At 33.3% G+C, this 24,912-nt stretch overlaps 1 protein-coding gene across 3 annotated transcripts in view; it reads left to right on the top strand.

The window, feature by feature from the left end:
- The window catches only part of EPHA6 (EPH receptor A6), an 889,912-nt gene that overhangs the window by 548,351 nt on the left and 316,649 nt on the right, over positions 1-24,912 (top strand). For all 3 annotated transcript variants that reach the window (XM_079100537.1, XM_079100534.1, XM_079100535.1), the window contains one exon: positions 8,560-8,684. In XM_079100537.1, the coding sequence (XP_078956663.1) occupies positions 8,560-8,684 (125 nt within the window). The remainder of the gene's footprint in view (positions 1-8,559; positions 8,685-24,912) is intronic.

A 24,912-nucleotide genomic window follows, 5' to 3' on the forward strand; every position in this document is an offset into this window, starting at 1 on the left:
ACACTTAACAGTCTAATTTTCATAAGGCTTCTTACTTAAAATACTTGCAGCACCTATGATTTTCTAGCTAGTTTTTGCACAATTTTGTATCATCATATAAATTGGAGGACCACAAGAATAGAGGGAAATACTAAAAATTCATGACTCCTCTATAAGCCACATGTATTACTTTATGGTTATAGCTTATAAATATATTTCTGTCTAACTTTAACTTTTTAAAAGGTACTAAATTTTGAGTTATATTTTGAAAACAATATTCAGAATATCACATTACCTAGAACTAGACTTAAACTTTTTACAATAAAATCATATTCCTTTTCAAATAACTTCAAAAATTATGGGTAATTTAACTTGTTAATATAATTTAAAAATCAGTACCTATTAGACAACTACACAATTTATTTGTTGTATTCTTCTGTTAACTAGTTTTAAAGAGAGCTAGAATGATAAATCACTATTAATTAACAGTATGATGATAATGAATTCACACATATAGAAATGTAACCACATACCAGAATGAAGGTAATTTCTATTAAAAAATGGAATCATGGCTTATATCATTTGGTTACTTGATTTTGAAACCATATATATATGTATATATACACGTGTATATATACACGTGTATATATACATATATATATGTATCACTTAGTTTCCCTTGCCTGTATATGTAATTATTTTTAAAAGGTATAGATTCCTTGTAGATATCTAAACTTAAATATGTGCCAATAAAATGTGTATATACAACTTTCCTCACTGATTAAGTACAATATTTAAAGATTTATATTTCTGCAAACTTCTTCTCTTAGATGCTTCCTTTCTATATCATACCTTAAGATGATTTCCATTTACTTATAAATGACTTTTCTATTCACATTTATAAAAATTTTCTGTTTTAAACACTTAAATTATTTTTGGCATGCCTGTAACATGATATAAACTTTTTGTTGATGAATCAGCTGAGATTCAAAAGTTATAAACCATTTCCAAATATAATTAGGATATTTATACATTTAAAATCTAATTTTCTTACAAAATTTATATAATTATAGTTCAAATGATAGCACTTTTACCTGGAAGAATTAATAGAAAACACTGATCTTAATCTCAATATAATGAGATATAAGTAAGAAATTTGTTTAAAATTAAGATGGGACGTGACAAATCCAGGCCAACTTTTTTGAGATTTGGGGAAATAACCTATGTTAAGGTCCTTAAAAGTGCTACTGTAACATGTATTATTCTTTTAACTGGAATTCAGAAAGTAATAATTGAAGTCAGCAAAATCTCAACTAATCTGAGGATTTTTTTCCTTTTATTTCAAAGAAACTACATTTTATAGCATGTTTTAACTATTTAGTTCTGACTGAACTAAATAACAGTCAGTAGAGGTGGAGAGTATAAATTGTTGCGTTCAACAACAGCTTAAAGACAACAGTGAATCTCAACATCCTGCACATCCACAAGCCTGGGATCCTAATTAGAATAAGATGCACTCCATGATTGTATAAACATGTCAAAATAGACTCTACTGTCTAAAAAGAATAAATAAAAATTTTTAAAAGACAAGTTTAACAGTGAGCATATTCAATCAGCCAGTCACACAACCAATGATAGAAATTTAAAAGATGCATATTACGCTGAAAAAAACTACTTTAAAGATAAATTCTGTTAGCTCTTACTTCCGATAATTAAGTACTGAGGGTGCTGTCATTTTGACTCATTAATGAAGTGGCTTTTCACTGTGACCTCCACACAGTGAAAAGTTTTCTGTGTGAGAAAACTTTTTTCTGTGTGAGAGTTTTCTGTGTGAATCTTCACACACATTTCTCACTATGTCAAGCTACAACCCAGCATCACATTGGCCTTGCAGGAAGAAGTAGGAAGAGTGAGCAAGTTTTGTGTTTTCCTTGGAAAGACTTATGAAATTTAAAGCTTAAAGGCTTTAAAAGTCAGTACACCATTCATTCTTGGGAAAAAAATTTTTTTAAATCTTCTATCACCTATAATTTATGATGATACAATCAGAAAGAGGGAAACCTCTCCCTTTTCTAAGAAGAAAAGCAAAGAGGAAAACCTAACACATTGTAGATTAAATAAGAAAAATCTGTAAGTCATAGTACCCCAAATATTTTTAAAGAAACAGTTTGAATAATTTTTAAAAAGTCTTAAGTATATAAGATAGGAAGTTTTAAACAGATGACTTTTTTTTTTTTTTTTTCACACCAGGGATTGAAATCAGAGTGCTTAACCTCTGAGCCACATTCCCAGCCCTTTTATATTTTATTTAGAGATAGGGTCTGGCCAAGTTTCTTAGTGCCTCACTAAGTTGCTGAGTCTGGCTTTGAACTAACAATGCTCCTGTCTCAGCCTCTTGAGCCACTGGGATTACAGGACTAAGCCACTGCATCCAGCTAAAATGACTTCTTACCACTGTTACAAACTATTCTTTATTTTTATTTTTTTAAATTTATTTATTTATTTTGGTACCAGGGATCGAACTCAGGGGCACTCGACTACTGAGCCATATCCCCAGCCCTATTTTGTATTTTATTTAGAGATAGGGTCTCATTGAGTTGCTTAAGGCCTCGCTTTTGCAGAGGCTGGATTTGAACTCATGATCCTCCTATCTCAGCCTCCTGAGCTGATGGAATTACAGACATGTGCCAGGCCAAACCTATTCTTTAACATACCCACTTTCCTTAATTGAATTATCATTCTTAAATATATCCATAATTAAAGTCTTCAAACACTTATTAATTGATAAATTAATTAAGTTATTATATTGATGGTGAATTTCCTATTGTTGTAACAAATTACCACAACTTAACATTTTAAAACAACACACATTGATCTTATAGTTTTGGATGTTAGAAATTCAAAGTGAGTCTTACAGGGTTAACATCGAAGTGCCTGGGGGTTTTATTCCTTCTGGAAACACCCAGGGAAAAATCCATTCCTTCCCTCAGCCAACTCCTACAGACTGCTAGCCTTGGCTCCTGGCCCTTCTGTCTCTCTTATGAGGTCACTTGTGATTACATCTGGCACATCTGGAGACTCCAGGGTACTCTCTACATCTCAAAATCCTGAACCTAATCATAACTGCAAAGTTCCTTTGTCAAAGACCATTCAGAGGTTTGGGAAATTACAACATAGTATTTGGGGGCCATTATTCAGCTTACCGCATCTGCCATATGGTTTAACAAAGTACAACACTGTTATTCTCAGATAAAAAAGAGTAGAAAAGAACTAGGAAGACCCTGAAATAAACTGCCAATTCTCTTGCACGTAAGTCTCATGCATATATTTCAAACTTATGACAAGGTTTCAAGTATATAGGGAAACTAGATAACAATGTATATTATCATTAAAATCTGATTACAAAAAAAGGTACATCAAAATAAATGCACATAGGTTAATATTATTAGAAAACATTTTATCTAAACAACAAAACATTCAATAAACATTTCTAAAACTAGATATGGATCAGAAATATTTTGGATCATGCTCTCAGGTTTCAAAAAATGTCAGTTCATATACTAAACATATATCATATCAATAACATTTCCCAAGTAAAATTATGGTATTGATTATTTTGCCTCTTCCTGAGCAAACACAGGAAGTAACATCATTACATGTTCTTGCTTTGTGTTATGCTCACTGGTTCACTAGTAATGAGATTGGATAAAAATCATAGTCTTAGGATTTTGTTCTGATTTGAACATTCTAGTCTGTACTCTGTATTTACTTACTGCAGTATCATTCTTTATTGACATTTCTCTTCACTGTGGTGTTGATTATACTCTGTTAAACCAAACACACACACACACACACACACACACACACACACACACACACACCTTTCCTGAAAGGGGCAAAAGGAAGAAAGGAAAAGAATAAAGTGGCAATGAAAAGAACAACAGAAGTAAATGAGAAAAGAGAGGAAGGAAGGGAGATAGGAAGAAGTGAGAGGGGGAAGAAAGGAGTGTGAAGAAAAGGATGGCAGGTGAGTGAAGGTGAAGAGTTAATTCTGTTTATGTGAAAGGTCAGAGCTAGGACCTGGGTGGAAATGACAGGAAGACAATGGCTCTGTGTGAGAAATCTTTAGCATGTTTTTAGATTTTCAGAAAGGAACAGATAGGAGAGCCTTGTAAAGAAGTATGCTTCATCAAGGCAAATGCTGAAGCAAAACGTGAATGATGACTGTCAGGGATGAGGGAGTTTCTGCATGAATTAAAACAGAATATAGAGGTCTGTTCCAATACTACAGCTCTATTATTTAACATTCACTGCTGCAGTTGTCTTTGTCACACACGAGTACATAGGTGTGTACTCTCACTCCCCTTCTCTCTCATCTAGACTTGCACCCCACACACACACCCAGCAAGCACACCTGCACGCATTCCAATGTGTAAACCTATGCATCCTGTGTGCTTGGTAGGTGGTGAAGAATTAACAATATTTAATATAGCTTCAGAAAAATAGATTTTCTCATAACCCATATCATAAACCTTGATTAAATTTTCAATGTAAGACATATTTGTAATAATCCACAGTGTGATTTTTAATAGTACCATAATATATTCAAAAATCAAGAAGGTTCTTTGTAATGTTATTTCATTCCTTGCTTCTAGTCTGGGGTATGGATTTTAATCTTGAACATAAACAGTAAATTAGAACTAATTTGGGGGAATACAGAAACATTAATTTTTCAATTCTATCTTGACACTTTGAATTAATATTAAAATTCACCTTCAATTCTCCTCATTAAATGGTTGCTCAACTCCTCTGAGCTTCTGTTTACCCAACTTTAAGATGGAGACAACCTTTATACCGTAGATTTGTGAGACTAAAATAAGATAATAGACATGATATATAGTAAATATTTTAATAAAATTAATTGAATCTTAATTTGGAACAAAATAATTAACTAGAATAATAATTTACTCTTTCTTCAAGTACTGCCATATAAGCATATGAAAATAATGCTCATCTACTTGGGAATAAGATCTCTTTCATTAACTGATTCCTGTATTTATACTTTTTTCCCCCAATTTACGTTATATAATGGTTGGTAAACCTTTTGAGATTCAGTAAATGTAGTGATCAAAAGGTTCCGTGCTAAAACATTTTCAAGAATGTGGTAATTTGTTTAACATTCATTTTTTTCATAGGTCAAAACTAAGATTTGAAGGCTCAAGAGAGGATGTGTATCAGATATATACTACAGTTCTACCGACTAATTCCTGAGTAATTCTTACTCAGGAAGCACTGCCTAAGTTTTCAGTCAGTCTCTGATCTGACATACTCCTCTTCTCTGCCTATTTCTTTCTTTCTCTGATTTTATTTTTTTTTTCTTCATTTTTCTGCACTGCTGTTGATGAGACCCAGGACCTTATTCATGCCAGACAAGTGCTCTACCACCAAGCTATATCTACCCAACCACACTAATTCTTTAAAATCAGAAATACATGGATAGTTGCCTATCTGTATCCTAAAATCACTTTTTCTCATGTGGAGAAACAAATGTATATGCTCGATTTTCTGCTTTGTATCCATGGTGCTACATTGCCATCCCAATATGGCAGATGTTATAGAAACTTGGGTCATTATGAATACAAATTTATTAAATATGTTCAAAATGAATGCTTGAGCTTTCATATTTTGAAGCCTCATTTTTAAATTAAGTTGTATATAGTGCCAGCTTCTGTGAAAACAGAAAACGCTGCATTAGGGGTACATATGGAACTCTGTATCCTTTGCTTTAAATCATGAGCAGATTAAAATGTATACCTAAGTTTATCGATATAGATCTTTTCAAAAGCTATCACAGAACTGGGGTGAATATTTATCCATTATTACATAGGCCACTTAAAAATATAAAATAGTATTTAGATTATGTTGCTAAAAATAAATATAATTATTTAATATTATGTACATTTAACAGTTATGTAAAATATGGATATTTACATATGAAAGGACTGCACAAAATGAAAAGACTTTAGAGCTTAGCACTGTTTTTTTTTTTTTGACCCTAAAGCTCATGTTTAACTTGCGGAACCTATAGATTAGGAAATAGATTTTCTTTAGTTCTGTTTGACAGAAGTATAGAATGGGATTTATAAAATTTAGGTGATGTACAATTGACCATCAGAAAATTAGAAATAGAAAAAGGATACCTACATTTTACTTAGTAGTCATTCCATCATGCTGTTGCCATACTAGGATTTCGTATGAGTTTTACAAGGATTTTGTAGCTGACCTTGGGCGTTAAATAATTGTGAGGTATAATGCAATACACTGGCAATATTGCTTTATGACACTGCACATTAAATTGAAAATTAACCCATAAGATTGTATACATGAAATGTTTAAAAATTATAATGAATTGATATGCTTAAATCAAATTCTAATTTGTATGATTACTTTAAATTTATAATTTATCCATAAAGCACCACTTAATACATTATTACACTGTAATGTAAGAACATTAATGCAATTTCCAACAGAGATAAATTTATTAGTGGTAGTTTATTAGTAGTGAATGTGTCTCAATTTAAATAGTGAGCTATTTCTCAGTACTTTTCCTTATTTATCACATTATCCATTTCTGTTTTAGCTCATAAGACAGACTTCTATTTCTTAGTAACTTCTATAATTATCCGTCATTTTTAAGGATGTATTTTAGTCCAACAATGACTTTCTCACTGGACAGTCAAAACGAGTTTAAAATATAATTTCTAAATTTTCCTTAGGATAACCAAAAAAAAAATTTTTTTTTTTTTTATGATCCCCTTGTATACCCATCCCTTGGCTGCAGTTTTACAAGCCATGGAGGCTATATTTTTGCCTAGAAGCAGACTTAAATGCAAGTGAGGGCCAGAGAAATAAAGCAAAACATCCTAAAGGCCTCAAGGTCTTGATACCCAATGCTTTGAATGCCAAAGTAAAGAAATTTATTGAAAGTGCATGAAAGACAAGTAACCATGGCTCCTTTAAGGTGGTTACAAGCTGCAAAGTGTACCATGTATCTTAGAGGAGAACACATTATCACTCTATATCCTGTTGGAACAGTTAAAAATAAAACAAACAATAAACCAATGGAAGTTTACGCCTGGTTTTAACATAAAACTACCCTACTCCATCTTCCTTTTGGGCGAAGGGAGGAAATTGTATTGGACTTGGAACCAAACTTGTTAATGTCATAAATTTAAAAGAATCAAAAACAAAAAATATTTTCTTTAAGACGTGAAGGCAGCATTTAGAAACACAATATTAAACTTTTAATATTTGAGTTTTTCTAAGAAATTTAAAGTATCAAATTCAGTAGATTTTTCACCTGTGATTGGCACAATTAAGTACATTTTGGAAAATGAATTGGAAAACTATCATGAGTTCTTAATGCTTCTTTTGAGTTTTTATTTACTTTCACTGAGCTTACATTTCTTTCATCCGATGGGGAAAATTCCTATTCTCAATAACAACAACATCCCTCATCAATAGACATCTAGATTATTCATATATTTACAAATAAAATCTCAGTGAATAGTCTTGTAAATATGTCTCTCTGTATTTGTGCCATGCATCTGTGGAATATTTTTAAAAAGCTATAAATGAATACATAATTTGCCCTAAATTGTTGAGTTTACTTACATGAAATTGTATTATTTTGCTTTCCTACCACATAAGTACATTAAAGTGCTTTTTCCCACAGTCTAGCTAAAAAAGTATGTTGTTAAAATTTTGGGTTTTTTCCCACTCTGAAATATGGCATCTCAATATAATTTAATTTGAATTTCTCTTTTAACAAATGATTTTAACTTTTATATTAAACACCACTATTTTTTAAAATCAGAATACTTAAAAATAAAAAGCCATTCCTTAAAGATACAAAGAAAACAATCTACAATATATACATTTCAATTAAATATCAGAAGTTTATTTTAGGTTAACCTTGTATTACTAAAATAGTGTTATATGGAAAAATAAAATATACCAGGTTGTGAAAATAAACTGCTAAAGTTAAACATTTCAGTTTTATTCAAATGTCACAGAAATTGCATGAACAAAATAATCTTTGCATTGACAAGAAACAGTTCATTGTAAATACGAAGTAGATCATGTTTATAAAGAACTAAGTTGTCTTGAGGAGAAAGAAAATCCTATAAACAATCTTGTAATTGCAGAGGTTGGTTGTTTTTCTGATGGTAAATATAGATTTTATAAAATATAGGAGCCAGGTGTATTGGATTTCATGATATAACTCAAGGCGAAAGAGAATTTAAGGAACAAGATCCTTGTCTAATAAGACTAAAGATGATGAGTTCTGGCTCTTATTCTTGGAATATTTGAGTCTTTTCTATGTTCCTTAATAGTGTTTCTAAAAGGCCTTTCCTGAACTGAATAGAGTAGATCCTAAGGCCACCTTCTTAATATAGTATAAAAAATTGGTGTCTTCTTTAATAAGAATTATGCCTTCCTTCAAAGAGAAATATGAAAGAAAAGATTTTAAAAAATGTTTCCTGTAAATTAATTCTTAGTTATTTTCTTTCCTTTCAGCACCTTCTCTGATAGGTATGGTAAGAAAGGACTGGGCATCCCAAAATAGCATTGCCCTATCATGGCAAGCACCTGCTTTCTCCAATGGAGCCATTCTGGACTACGAGATCAAGTACTATGAGAAAGTAGGTGTTATTTGGAGCTTTCTAAAAACCTACATATACATATATACAGATATATGTATATATCAAACATATTGTTATGCTATATTATTTTAGTTTAAGACCCTTTTTGGTGGGGGACAGGGAGCTAACCTCATACTTACTATTCCTTTGAATTCTACCTAGATTACTATTGTGATTATAATTCCTTAATTAATTTATCTTGTTTTAAGCCAAGTTAAAGTCGAAGATGCCAAAAGTTCATATCTGTCACGACCTCTTCTAGGGGGTTTTTTAATGCAGTAAAGAATATTGAGTAGTAGTTTCTTTAACTTACAATTCAGTTGCTATAGCATTGTTTCTGAAATTCAGTTGAGAATTATAATATTGAATTACTGTGACTTAAAATGAGTGTTTGGCACATATCTTTTGCCAATGACTTTAAAGTTACTATCCACTGTAATTTGAAAAGGATATCTTAAGAGAAAAATGGAAATAACAAGTGAATTAAATATTTTCTTAACATTCTTATTTTATGAGAATCTAGTAAGACAAATTTGGTTGGCAAATCAATTATTTACCCTAATTTCCATGTTGTCATTTAACATTATTATCATAATTTCCCAAATTATTTGTTTCCTTGATAATATTTTTTCATATTTTTAAATATTTTTCCCTATGTTCCTATGCTAGTGTTGCTATAGATACTACAGCAGATCACATTGTTAAATTTGAAATGTCTCATTGTACCACTATTACATCTAGAATATTGGCAAAAAGAACATTAATTTTAAAAAATTAATGTATAAATCGTACATAATTTCCAGTGGTTTACTGTAGTAAGAATGCTTGTACTCCTGTAATTTACTAGAAATGAAGGAATATAAGGAAGTTCCAACTGTCCCTCTGAAAGTTTGATATTTGAGTCTGTTGAATTAAACTGACAATATATTAGCAGCAGAAAAGACAAACAAATTTATTGCCATGAGTGTATGCACAGGGGCCACACAAAGTATAAAATTCAAAGAAGGCCCAGGTGGTTGACACTGAAGTAAGTATTCTCTCCATGAGGGATAGTGAAGCAGGGAATGTAGGCAATTTCAGAGAGGTAATCAATGATTTTTACAGGAAAAGTTGATCCAAAGAACAGACAATGGCCTGGGACAAACTTCCTCTGGGTTCTACATGTGTTGTTTAATTTTCAGTCTCTTCTTCTGAAAGTTGAACAGTGGCGTTGAAGATAATTGTGTTCCTCCTCAGCAGATCTGATCTTTAGGTAGATAAGGGATACTCAGAGAAAGACCCTTCTTCATTTGCTGCTCCTCAGGTGCTCTCAATTTGAAATCCAAAGCAGCATATTTTGGGGTACCATTTTATATGCCTCAACAGAAACATCATAACTAAATTTAGTTTTACTCTAAAGAAATATAGGGAAAGAGGAATGATAGAACCCTACCTTCATTCTGTTTCTGCATAAATGTAATTGAATAAAGAAGAGGTGACTCATTCACATGCTTGTATCCATTTGGTAGTTGAGTAATGTCAGCATCATTGTGGTCAATGAAAGTGACATTATAATTAACAGACATGGATAAACCCATAGTTTAAGAAAAAAAGAATTCACTGCATTTAAATTGGATTGCAGATTCTGCACATTAGCCAGACCAGCGTGTGATCAGTAATCACTTGGGCTAACCTTTCAAATGTGTTACAACCTATACTATAGCATGCTGTCATAAGAAAAAATACATGTTGTGTCACTGGTTTAAATAGATCTTCATGTACTCAAAATGTGTGATCATCTAAATGCAAAGTACACGTTTACCCAAGAAAACTTTTTAGAATCAAAATAGTTCTGTTTTATAAGAACGTTCCGTGTTATATTTCACACAGAAAAATCATTTTATTGTCATTTACACTTCATGTGTGAGAATGAAAATAATCTGCAGATTTCCAAGAAGAATCATGGATTCAATAAAAAGGGAACCATGCTCATCTAATTAAAAATTTGGAAATCAATAAGATTCTTTAAAAATGGTAGTCAATATAATATCCATGTTTACTCTTAGATGTGCATCATTTGCCTTGATTGTGTTTTACTTAATGATTGAAGACAAAACATTACAAAGGTATTTATTTTATAAGAAAATGGCAGTGATCCAGTGATAATGCATTACATATGTAGTCAGAAACCAGAGATTCCCATTTCATGTTCTGAGTCTGATTATGCTTGTGACTAGGAAAATAAGTCAATAGATCTCCTTATGTCACAGATGTTATAAATGAGAATAAAGATATCAGCCCCTGTGATGACTATAAAGTTTAATTATAATCAGACCTAAAAATGAAAAGCACTCTAAGTTTTCAAAATGTCAGGTAAGCATGCTTTAGGAAAATATTTAGAACCAGAAAATAAGAGCTTGGGAATTGTATACAAATGAAACAAAAATATTTTCTTTCCATACTTAAATATACAAGGTATAAGCAGTCAAAGATGTTGCAATATCAAAACCTTTCAGAGAGAGCATGATTGACAGCACTGAAAAATTTTCCTACTAGGACTTCAAATTCTATTTTACATATCTGCATCTATAAGATGGTTTCTCCTTCTGATAAAATATTTTTATAAGAAATAACTAGGACAGTTTACAGTAAAATTCAGTTTAAAATCTAACCTTTTGTTATTAAGAATGTCAACACTGCTCATTAAGAAAATAAAGATTGCAAACAAGTACACTTAATATGATCTCAGTTTTGGAATACAAGTATTCCCTCACCTGTGTATTTGTGTATGATTATATAAGTAATAGAAAAATACAGAATAGAATAGGATGCACACCAGGTTGTTTTAAGTGTCGCTTATTTGGGGGTGAGGCAGAGATAGTCAGAGGCAGAAAAGGGAGAGGGAGGTAGCAACTATGGATAAATATGAATGAATAGATGAAAGAATGGATGGATCCTAAATAGCTTTAGTACTTGTCTTTAGTAATTGTCTACCCAAAAGCTGACCCTGTGACAAGGACTCATGTGCAAGTGATTAATAAAGAAGGTACCCAGAAGAATGGAGACAGACTGCAAAGGAAGATGCTAGTCATGGTCAATGTGACCAAGGAAATTCTGGAGTCTAAATTCTATCTCAGAGTTCATCTACGGAGACAGAAGCTGGGCTTCCCACTCTGGTTTCAGTTAATTATTAGCTACAGATCTTGGTGGAAGTATATAGATAGCATGCAGTAACAGATGATAGGTACTTATGTTTCTGTGGAGTGGCTCCAGTTGCCCAAGTTTAGGTCTAAAAGAGTTAAAACATGGAAACTAGAGGATAGGAACAGGAACAGGTGATCGGCTGGAATACCAACTAATAACTAAGGTAGCTCCATGTCCAAAGAACTCCTGGATAATTAGTCCTTGACTCATTGTAATATTCATATTCTCAAGTCTTTAATATTGGTGTCATGGCATTTAAAACTCACATTTCCTTTTAAAAAATCATGGTTACTCTATATTGATATGCCCATAATTGATCTACAAATGATCAATATTTATACTAATTTTTGAGAAATTAATGCCACTTTATTAGGGCTTTTATTGTTTAAAGGACATTCTTTAAATCAGGAAAGAAATTAATCTGCTTAGAATATGAAATGTCTACAAATATCTGAAGTCAAACAGTAGAGTATTGTTACCAATGATCCTTCCTCAGAGAAATTTATGTATTAGAAAAAAAAAAAGCACTGATCTGCATAATAAAGGATTTCAGTTTGGCTTAGACCTTAACTTTCTTAGTCACATTTTTATATACATAAAATAAGGGTCTCAAAAGATAATCTCTTACAGGTCTAGCTGTATTCAAATGCTAACATGTTTATGTCTATACTTTTACTTATATACTTCAAAAAACTAGTTCTTCATTTCAGTCTACTACAATCAAATACACGCACTTTTTAAAAATACATCACTACATGGAGCAGCATTCTTCACATCATAACTATATATAAAGACTGAGACCCTGCTCTCATTGTCTTCTGTGTGTAAGTGGGGTATGTGTATGCATGCGAGCGCGCGCGCGTGTGTGTGTGATGTGTATGTGTTGTGTCAGTGTCTGTGTGCCTGGATGTTGGTTCTAGTTAGTTACATATTCTCTATTTAGTTAATTATACTCCTCAATCCTTAGTTACTTTTATTTTTTCATACTCAAAGTCTTTGATTTTCCTTCAATTCAAGTGAATATATCTTAAATATGAAAAGGCCCATTAGAATAAGTGATATTAAATATAAGTTACAATTTTTTCTATTCACCTGTTTGCTTATTACCAATGCTTATCTACAAAATCAAAACCTCTCTTTATAATGAAGGAACCAAGACATCATCTGCTCCAAATTTCTCATTCTTCTACTTCAAAATATTACAAAAACCTGTGGCAATAACTAAAGATCAAACACCCCATTCGCTATCAAACATACCCTTTGTCTAAGTCCATTTGATGCTGATATAACAGAATACCTGAGACTGGGTAAAGTACACGGAAGAAAAACATATCCCTCATAGTTCCAGAGGCTGTGAAGAACAAAATAAAAGCACTAGAAAATGGGGAGCAAAGATTTGAGGTGGCTCTGTACGCAGAGCTCCAAGATTCTGAGGATGCCCTAAGCCTCTCTCTACATCGCCTTCCCTTGGGCCTTTGATGGGAGGCTCTGATAATTCCTGAAGTGCTTTAGGGTCACTCATTCTTCCTTTGTCCTATAAATAGCCTCCACCTTCCTTATGTCGGTATTAATGTCCTTATTGGGGTGACCATCCCCTTTATTTTCTCTCCCCAAACTGTTTCTCATTCTCTACCATATGGCCTGGCTGAGAATCCTTCAAATTCCTAAGTTCTTTTTCTATTTTAATTGTAAATTGTAGTTCGTGCCAGGCTAGCTCAGACGCTGGCAAGGGCGGGGAGTCAAGACCTCAGACTCCGGGAGTTGGGTGGAAGCAGGCTTGTGGCGAGCAGCCTGCAAACTCGTTTATTGCTGGAACAGGTATACATTTTATAGGCTTCTCACCCAATCACAATGTGCCATGATGAATCAGATCACTAGGCTCCTATACATGTTCCCTTGGTAACACTAGGTCAATTCGGGGCAGTTGTTTACTTTCCTAGGTGGCCAGAGCAGAATGCTCCTCTCTGCAGGTTTTCCTGACAGGCGTGAATGTGCGAAGGTTTTCTTTACACACTTGAGACATTCACTGCTGTCAGCCAAGAACTAGGATTTCTCCCAACAGCAAATTATATTTAAATCATTTAAAAAAATTTTTCTATATGCAGTCAAAAGAAGCCACAAAACATTCTAAAGCTTTGCTGCTTAGATATTTCTTGCACCACAAATCGAAGTTGATGATTCTTAAATTTTGCCTTCCACATGCCTTTGGGCATGGACATGATTTGGACAAATTCTTTGCCATTTTATAATAAGAATGGCCTTTCCTACAGTTTCCAATACCTTCTTCCTTACTTTCATCAGCCACTTCATTAATTTATGCCCATATTTCTACCAATATCCTGATTACAACCTTTAATTAATCTCTATGATGTTTCAAAATGTCCCTATTTTCTTCTTCTTCTGAGCCCACCATAGAATCACCCTTAATGATCTGTTTACAGCAACCTAGGCTTTTTCTAGATTGTTCCTCTAAATTCTCCCTGTCTGTACCATTACTCAGTTCTAAAGCTACTTGTACATTTTGAACTATTTATTATAGCAACAACTCCATTCCTGAACCAAGTTTGTTTCTGTTTCTGTCTTAGTCCATTTTATGCTACTGTAACAAAATGCCTGAAACTAGGTAGCTTATAAAAAAGAGAAATGTATTTTTCACATTTCTGGAGACTGGGAAGTTCAAAATCAAGATACTGGAAGTTTCCACACCTGGTACAAACTCAGTGTATACTTCCAGGATGCTACCTTGAATGCTTCATCCTTTCAGAGGAGGGACACTGTTCTTCACAAAACAGAAGAGCAGAAGGACATAAGGGAGCTGGACTTGCCCTTCTGGAACAACACAAATCTCACCCATGAGGGTGTAACCCTCATTGCCTAATAACCACTTAAGGGTCCCACTTCTTAAGACAGTTAAAATGGCAATTGAATTTCAACAGGAATTTTGGAGGGGACAAACATTCAAACCATAGCATCTTTATATTACTCTGTCCACCCCTTCTCACATTAAATTTTCTTCTTTTCCTGTTTCCCACACTCCCTTCCTTTCTATTTCCTCTTTTCCTGTCCTTGTTTTCCTTCCCAAGGCATTCTTCTTTCTTTTGCTTCTGTGTTCTTTTATTATTCTCTTTATATTCGGCTGCTGTAATAGAATACCATAAACTGCATGGTTTATAAACCATGCATTTATTTTGCACAGCTTGGTGACTGGAAAGACACTGGCAGAGTGGTGAGAACTTGCTTCCTGATTCATAGAGTGGTCTCCTCACTGCATCTCATATAGCAGAGGGGCAAAGGAGATTTGGGGATCTCTCTTCTAAGGGTACTAATCCCACGAGGACGCCATCCTCAAGCTTAATAACCTCTGAAAGACTCCATATCCTAATGTTCTCTTTGGGGATTATTTTAGAACATGAATTATTGAGCTTATTGCAATTATTTTACCAAAATCAGTCTTAATTAGAGCTGTGTTTTTATCAGACTCCCCCACTAGTGTATGGATTCCTTTTAGTTGCATTCAATTCAAATTAGTAAAATGGTCTCTTCGTTCAGAACGCATTTGTAGGAAATTGAGAAGTCACCTAGTCACTGTAAAATTACTTCTAACAATTAAAAAAAATAGAGATAAAGAAAGAAAACTGACTTTATGCTTCTTTTACTTGTTCGTTAGAAACACTCAATACATAGATACCCATTAGCTGAGAGAACGTTCTGCTAATAACTATAATGTGAGTTCATGAACACAGGGATTTCTTTTGTCCACTGTCATAGTCTCAGCCCTCAGAACACCAAGAGCTCCTAATTAATGGAAAACAATTATTGACCAGTTAAATACCAGCGTCTTCCAAGTGTTTTGTATGTAATTATTCCAATAACAACCATTTGAGGTAAATATTATTCTTCTTATTCTTCTGATGAGGAAACTAAGGCACAAGGAGCCTGTGTAACTTTATTGAAATCACACAGAAACAAGTGCTTCTTAAAGTTGGTCATGATACCTTGCATCACAATAGATGCCTGAGAAAAGTCAGTGCTTTCTGCTGATGCTTATTTTCTAGCTTCCCTGAGGCCAAACATTTCATTACTCTCTGATGCCCTTTTGCATCTGTAAAATGGCAGCAATAAAATATACCTATCTCACCAGGGTGTTGTACAGCTCCACTAATTACCAACTGGTAGCTCATTTTGCAAACATGAATCCCCCACAACAGTTCATTATTCTTAAATTCAGTGTTTAAAGACATTGTGACTGGTAACTTCTTTTCCTTAAAGCACTCTTGTAAACTTTCACCACAGTCATCAGTTTTTAGATTTGGTTCAGGAAAACTCACCATGAAAAAGGAAGCATTTCTCATATTCAGATGGTCAATAATTATCTACATTAAGTATTGAATTAATGTAACTCGCTATGGTTTCACCTAACCACAGATTATAGAAATGGCTCTCAATGAACTTTAATTAAAAATATATAATTTAATGACACTGAGAACAGAATATTATTAAAAGGTGCATAGATTTATGCACTTCTTTTATTGTGGAAAATATTTTTATAACCAACTAGAGATGGTTTCAAGTAGCCTCTTTTGAAAGCCTGTTGAAGTCTCCGTGTCCTTTATGAAAGTCACATGCCCCTGAAGATCACACTTTGTAGTGTCTATTTAGTCTCTCCTTCCCTCTTATTCTCATTTATTCGAGTTAGTTTTTACAATGATAAAAATGGAATAAATGTGCCTGATTTTTTCTAAGGATATGCTTTCAGTGAATATGCATCTTTGTATATATTAAAATAAATGATGCAATTATAGTAATAGGCAATGCAAGAAAGCAAAAATCTCTCCTGAAAGGATGGTCTGTATACATCCCTTGCTTGCTTTTGTTGTATTTCCTTCATTTCAGAGTTTTACCAAGGAACGAAGGCATTTTTTTCCCCTTCTGGGAACGCTACTCTTTCCTCCATCCATTCTTTAGGTTCAGAAACATAGCTCCTTTGTTCTTGATGTTGACCGTCCCCTACAACCACCTAACTAACACATTTTGTGAATATTGTTGTAAACTTATATTTAAACCTAAATATGATTATTACACAAGGATCTAAGAAAAATGTGATTGAGGGAATTGCAGATGGATTACCTGAATCACATGGGGACGCTTTTGAAAAGTAGATTATGATTCACTTGATTGGGCAGTTGAATCTGAGGGTAGGAGAATGAGATTTTGCATTTCTAACCATCTGTGAGTTGGATCCCAGCTCTGCTGGTCCATGGATGACACTTGGAGTTGCATGTCCCTAGAGACCCTGCCATTTATCAAGTGTAGTTAAAGGGAAAAAATAATCAACCCTCTAAATATACAGATGAACTTATATAGCTTTATCTTTATAATTGCTGAGAACTCTGTAAATGTTACAAGATTTGCATGATATCAAAACCAAAAAATTTAATCTAAAACTAAAGTGCCAAGTCAGTTTCAGATACAACTTACTGCTTCTAATAGAATCAGCAAATTCTTGAGCTGGTAAATATTTTTGTGCTCCTTTTTTTCTTTTTCCCATAATTCTTATTTGTTGCAATGTCCACTGCAGTTGAATATGAGCATTTGGTACTAATTAAAACAACATTACTTGAAAGAAAATGGACAGCAAGGGAATTTACTGACACAAACACTCATTATGGAGATTTCATACCCAATTTCCATGTTGTGCAACAAATATCACACTCTCTGTGGAAGCCTGTCTGGTTTAGTGAGTCCAGGGAGTCCCCATGGTGGCTAGAGCAGAGGTCCTCATGGTAGCAAGACTGTGACTGATGCCAGTACTACATCAAGAGGCAGCATCTGTATGCTGTGGACCTATCAAAGTAGAAAGAAATTACAAAGATGTTTACACCATTGATCCAAGCATCGAGTCTTCACACGCATGACTATCACAAATGTCTAGTAATTACTCCAACTTTTAAAAGTTATCTCCTATTCCATAAGTTATATTATTTCTTTGTTTTGAAAAATGTGTAACATTATAGAAGCTGGTATGTCAAAGATTTGGTACATCAGAGAAAAGGAAAAACAATGCTGGTAAAACCAGGTCCTCTGAATAGAATTCATTAACATTTTTGAATATACTTAGGGGCTATGAAATATCCTTCCCATTGCTAAGTTCATGGCTGAGTCTCCTTTAGCAAAAGACAGACTAAGCATGAAAAAAGCATACACATGTACTTAATAAAAGTTGTACATGACACAGAAGCCTTCAGATATAAAGACTCCAAAAAACAGGGATACCTTTGTTTTGTGTGGGCTAGAGAAAGGGTTCCTGTTGGAGGGATAGGCTGGCTATGAACTAAGAAATTTAAACAGAAAAAAACTACAGGAGACAATTATCTTTTGAATCAGGAGGTGTGACAGGTTGAGCCATGCTAAAGGGTTTGGCTCTAACAAAATGGAGGAACCCACACTTGGTTTATTTATAGCAGTGCAGAACAAAGAGGGACCGGGAGAAGCTTCTTCCCTGAGAAACAGGATAGGGTAGAGTTAAACAAGACATTTTGCTCTAGCAGGTCATCCCAGCAGGACCTGCAAATTCTGACAGTGGGCCACTGCATGGAAACCACATACTCTAGGCAATCTGGAGCAATCTCTGGTGATTGTCAGTTCCTGAGAGCCAGGTTTCCATGTCTGATAGCTTGACCAAGCTTGGTTTTATTTTCTGGCCATAGATGGTGCCCCACACCTGTGCATTTTTATGATTTTAGTTTTGATGAGAAATTAATAGGTTTGCGGAACGTATGATTGGGCTAGAGTGGGAATGAACTGGGAAGAACTTAGTAAGGTCTGTTCATTTGGATTCTTCTCTGCACCAGTGTCTTTAGAAATCTTAGAAATCAGGATGCTCCCTTCTTAATATCCGGAGTACACTTGTTGAATGAGGATCTCATGACTAGCTTCAGGGGAGAAGGGCAAGGGAAGGTCAGAGAGTGACCTCCCTGCCTCTATAATGATCTCAAATGCCAAGGGATTTCGCAATAGTATTCCCTGAACCCCATCAATGTGTAAATTTATAGACTGAAATAAATGTTATAAATATTAATAAGTATCAAAGGTTTATGTTCTGGCTTCTAAGAATCATAAAGTTATTCTGTCCACTACTGCCAGAAGGGCCTGGGATTCATGTAGTCGCCAGAATTGCAGCCCTGGTCCCCAGGTTCTGTGTATCACTAGGTAAGGTTACACATCAGCCTCACTTCTGCTAACTTGCTCTATCAATCAGTTCTAAATTCCACATTTTAGTTTAGTTTCACTTGCTGAAGCCATCATCAATCACTTCCATATTCCTAGACATACATTTCTTAAATTGCTTCCTCATCATTTCCCTGAATTCACGCCTTTGTTTCTTTTGGGATGAGGTTAGAATAAACTAAGTTGTTTTCCATTTGTGAAATTTAAAAATTTCAGAATCTTATTATTTTTATTGTGTGTTGCTTTGCTTTGCAAGATGATAAGAAACAAGTAAGAATAGGGAAGAATGAAAGATTTGGTGTTTTTAATGAAAATGTTAAATATTTTAAAAATTTGAATTATAGAGAAGCACTCAAAAACATAAGAATGAAAGTGTAATTCAATTTCCTTGGCAATCTGAAAATCTACATTGAAATTTTACCACAAAATTTTGAATTTCTAAAAGAGAAAAATGTCAGATTATTTAAAAATCACTACATAAACTTCTATGCCATCTTAAAAGCTTGCTGTTTGGAGGGAAGAAAATAGTACAGAGTAGCAAATAGTTTGAAAAATAGAGGTTTTATTACCTTCAGTGTTAAATCATCAAAGGAAACAATGTCCTTTTAAATGGCAATGGGCTTGTGACTCAGTGGTGAAACACTTGCCTTGTATATGTGAGGTACTGGGTTAGATCCTCAGCCCTACATAAAAATCAAATAAATAAAATAGGTATTATGTCCATCTACAACTGAATTTTTTTTTAAATGACAGTGGATGATTGGAAGAATACCAGAAATTGTTCAGGGCAAAATATTTGGTTTAATGCACACCAAAAATCAGACCTAGTTTGCCATATGCAAAATTATCCTTTTTCTATAATATTTTCATTCATTTAGAAAATTCCTTTTAATGAGTAATGAGGACACAAATTTAAACTTCCTTTAAATTTCTGATCTGTTTTAGTAAAAGCCAAACAAACAAAATTTCCACAAACCGTTTTTAAAATTATATTATTGTCATGGGTTTAAATTACTATTAACCTTCAAGAAACTTCCACATTGGTAAATGTAAATCTGTACATACATGAAAATATTTTTGAAAGTCAAATATGCAAGATAAGCTCCTTTCTGTCCTAAAACTCTGAAAAAATACATAATACTACATAACACCTACAGATACATTTCTAATCTATTTATTAGATTTTTAAATACAAATTTCAAGATAAGAGTTGCAATTAGATTGTGTTATCTAACCATTAGCAAATTTTCCCTTTAGTGACATTACTGAAGTGTTGACTGAAGTTTTTGTCTGGAGAGAAAAGAATGATTTGCTCATTTCAACTATAGTTAAAAACAAAACCAAATATTTGCCTATTCCAAACAATTACCATCTGGGACAAAGAGTAGAAACTTCTCAATTCACAAATTTTTGAATTCATAAACTTAGTTTTGGAATACCGGTTCATAAATTTATTTTTTCTTATACTCTGTTGCTACTTTCCTTAATCAGTCATTCAATAAATAAATTTATAAACTGAATAAAGATACCTTTATTTCTTCTCAGTATTTTGAAGCCTATGATTGTATAAAAAATCATGTGAAGTTCAAAAGATTTTCTGAAAAAGTGAGGTAGCTGTTTACAGAGTTGCCTTGCTAAGCTTCATTTTATTCAGGGATTTTGCAGGAAATCCTAATAGAGGACATACATCATCCAGAGGGTAATGCAGAGTAAAAACTTAATAGTCGTTCAGAAATTCAGTGGGGTTTCCTCCAGAGAAATATTCCTTTCCAATAAATGCTTTTGTGCAAAATGTGTATATGGACATTTACATTGTGCATTTTTAAGCATAATTTCAAGAAGCCTCTATAACTTTCAAAATATTATAGTACAAAGAAAATGCAACCTTTTAATAAAAATTTATCTTAAGAAATATGTGAGCTGCCTTGTGTCTTTGCTGTCTGACTCAATTTGCAAATTTTAACTGCCAAAGGGAAGTCTAATATCCAAGATTTGTAGCATGTACACAGTGAGGAAACTTTCCCTGTGGGAACAGAGGAATCCCTGTTAACTGCAAAGCCAATCTCTGATTTTGTTTGATAACTTACAAATAGAATAAAATATGAGGCAATTGGCACATTTCTAATCCTTGACACTCCTTTTTTTTTTTTTTTTTTTGATACTGAATAAAGGCATGAACTAATTCTTGGTGTAAATAAGTGGATTATGAAAAAGACAAAAATACTGCTAATATTTACTGACTACATTTCACCTGTATTAACTCATCTTGAGACAAGTTAATTAGCTACTCTCTAACTGAAAGACATCCACTTATTTCATGATTATCACTTTGATTTGAAAAACTGGCCACTTAATAAGAAACTATACTAAAAACATACTTAGATATTGATGGACTATTAAAATGTTGTTTATTTCTTCTTTCTTCTGTACATCATTTAATTTTGGTGGCTCTTTAATCAATTCACATTGATATTTAGAAATGGAGTATTTGATGCATAAGAACGGAAATGTACACTAAAGTCATAAACCAATTGAAACAAAATTTAACTGTACAGTTCTGCTATCAATTTGACCTACTTGCAGACCTTGGGCATACCTTCAAATTCTGACAACCAAATTGAAAATGGTCTTCGTACACATTATTTTAAGCTCCATTTCAAATCCTTGAAAATCAAAAGGAAGTAATTCTCTTATCAATCATAGTGGGTTTTGACAGACCTTGGTTAGAATTTAGGATTTATTACTAATTAGTTGTGTAATCATAGGCAACTAGTTTTATTTTCCTAAGTCTTAATGATAAGACTACACAAACTCTTATGAGGAATAAACTAAATGAAACTTCAAATGTAAACCATTTTACTCACGGCATATAACAAATGATTGTATGCAGATGCCAAGTCACAATGGAGTGGGGCTAGGGAAAAATAGAGGGCATAAAGCTTTAATACATGTAATCTGCTAAAGTTGATATTAATATCAATATCAGTACCAGCTTTGGCCTTAGTATAGCACCAGTTCTCACACAGAGGGTTCTTTAAACCTTTATCACTCAAATAGAATGACACATTACCCAAGTTGCAAGAGTGATTATTAAAAAATTATTACTGTTCTATAGATTATGTAGTAATTAATCAAATAAGTATAAAGATAGTTGCTAATATATAAATTCCAGAGCAGAGCAGTTCCTACATTTAAAATAAGCATCCACATCGATATTAACCAATTAATACATTCATATTATTTTATTGTCACTCAATGAAGATATTTTAGTATAAATTATAACATTCTAATTTGAAATCACCTAATTGATTAAAATATGAATTTATAACTTATGTACTATAAAAAATTTGATATTTTACAGATGGAAATATTCCTATAAAATAATGCATATGAATTACAATACTACCACCATAAGCATGGAAAATATTTTATGATGGTACTAAGAATATATTAGATATACTAATGACAATACAGACAGTATTTTGCTTTGATATAGGATTCTCATGCTTCTATTTAGGAAAAATTTTCATACAGGAGAACAGTTCATGAGGTGTAGTGTAATGCTTATTTTTGAAAATTTCTTATTGCCATTTCATTACTTTCAACTTGGGGTGAATTACTGTAATATGTCTACCTTTTCATCTCTGCACTTTCTTCTTCCTTGCTACTTCTACTTTCTTCGTACCCCTTCAAGATCAAAGGAGATTATCCAGAGGACATGTGGCAGCCAGGCATTGCCTTCCCTTCATTTACCACCTTCACAATAGGGCCTTCGTTCTCTAATTAATTAATCACTCATGAAAATAGAAATGTGTAGAAAAGTGGTAAATATTATGGTAAATAAAATTTTCATTTACAAAAGAGATACTCAAATTGAGAACTTGAGAACACTTTTAGGATTATAGAATTTTAAAAAAAAGAAGTCACTACAGCTAATTTAATCTAACCCTTTGATGTGTGTGTGTGTGTGTGTGTGTGTGTATGTGTGTGTGTGTGACAGTTGGCAGGAAGCTTCATTGACTATTCCAGTGGGCCTGATCACATCTGAGAGCGTATATTCAAGACCACAGCTGCAGTTCCTCACATACTGTAATCTTAGACGTTGCCATTACTTTAGTCATATTCTACAGGTCACATAGGCCAACCCTTTCATAATATTAAAGGGAGCTGCATAGAGGTGTCAGTATCAGCAAGTGGAGGTCATTGCGGTCAACCTTGGAGACTGGCCACCATATTATGCTTATGGGCAGAATCTGTGGTACTTCAGTTTGGCTTCAACAGAGAATTCATCTGGGAAAAAATGCTATTATGCCTTTTCTGGTTTCTCATGTTTTTTGAAAAATATTCAAGTTAGTTCTAAGAGATAGGGCCATTTTAATTTTTAGAGTTACCCTGGAGCTTGGCATGGTGGTGCACATCTGTATTCACAACAATTTGGGAGACTAAAGCAGGAGGATTTCAAGTTCAAGTCTGGACTTGGCAATTTACTGAGACCCTGTCTCAAAATAAAAACAATAAAGAGCTGGGCATGTAACTCAGTGGTAGAGCACCCCTGGGCTCAACCCCCTGTGACAAATACAAAAGAAAAAACAAAATTAACAAGAAAGAAAAGATTTCAGTGTTCACCTTTCACAATTCCAGGGAAGAAATCAAATAAACATATAAATATATGAGCCAAAGAAAATTACCCTGAAACAGTTGGACTAAGTTGTCCAAAATTCATCATATCAACTTGAACTTCATGCATAATAGACCTATTTATTTTCAAAGAATTGATTCATGTCATTTAAATAGCCAACACAGATTTTTTTCTGTCTCCAAAATAAAAAGTAAAATACACAAGTTGCCTAAATTTTCAAGGAAGCAACCCCATGCATACTACTCATTACAGAAGTTAAACAGAAAAATGTATAACTTTGACCTCATATTTATGTTTTCTTGACTCTCGTAAGAGTTTAAGAATTTTTAATAGTCAAAAGAGACCAAATCCCCAAAATTCACAAGTTTTACACAAAGATAAAGCCAACTTTATAAATGAGATTTTTCTTCCCTTAATTATTCATAAATAATAAACATACAAAGGAGGGTTATTAATAGTATCTAAATAAAAGATTCATTTATAAAAGAAACCAATTGTATGAACCAATTTAGTGCTCTCTCAGCATCATTATTTGCTGGACATGGTGGCACACACCTATAATCCCCAATGAGTTGGGAGGCTGAGGCAGGAAGATCCCAAATTTGAGGCCAACCTTGGCAACTTAGCATGACACTGTCTCAAAATAAAAGTGAAAAAGACTGGGGATGTGTCTCTGTAATAGTGTCCCTGGGTTTAATTTCCAATTCCCAAAAAATAACAACAATCATAATAACATATTTGAACTTTCCCTGAGTCAAAGCTAATTGTAGTATCAAAACAAGTAAGTGCTGTGCAGCATTATTGTATAAGGAGATGTGGGAAGATTAATAGATCAACTCATAGTTGGAAAACTTAGCCAAAATATACCACGAATAATCTGTGTGTGTGTGTGTGTGTGTGTGTGTGTGTTTGTGTGTGTGTGTGAGAGAGAGAGAGAGAGAGAGAGAGAGAGAGAGAGAGCAAGAGAGAAATTTAAATTCTCAATGTATATTTTATCTCAACATTTTCTGTTTTAAAAAATAATAATAGAATTAATGTTGAGTTTTGAAAGAGAAAATTAAATCCAAAAGTGATTTCCCATGAAATTTCTATCTGGATTTGTATTATCCTATAATTTTGAATAAATATCTTAATAAAGGCATTGCTAAACACTGAGGCATGTCCCTGCTTCTTCAGCCA

This window comes from Sciurus vulgaris (genome assembly GCF_902686455.1).
Source record: "Sciurus vulgaris genome assembly, chromosome: 10".
Lineage (NCBI taxonomy): Eukaryota > Metazoa > Chordata > Mammalia > Rodentia > Sciuridae > Sciurus > Sciurus vulgaris.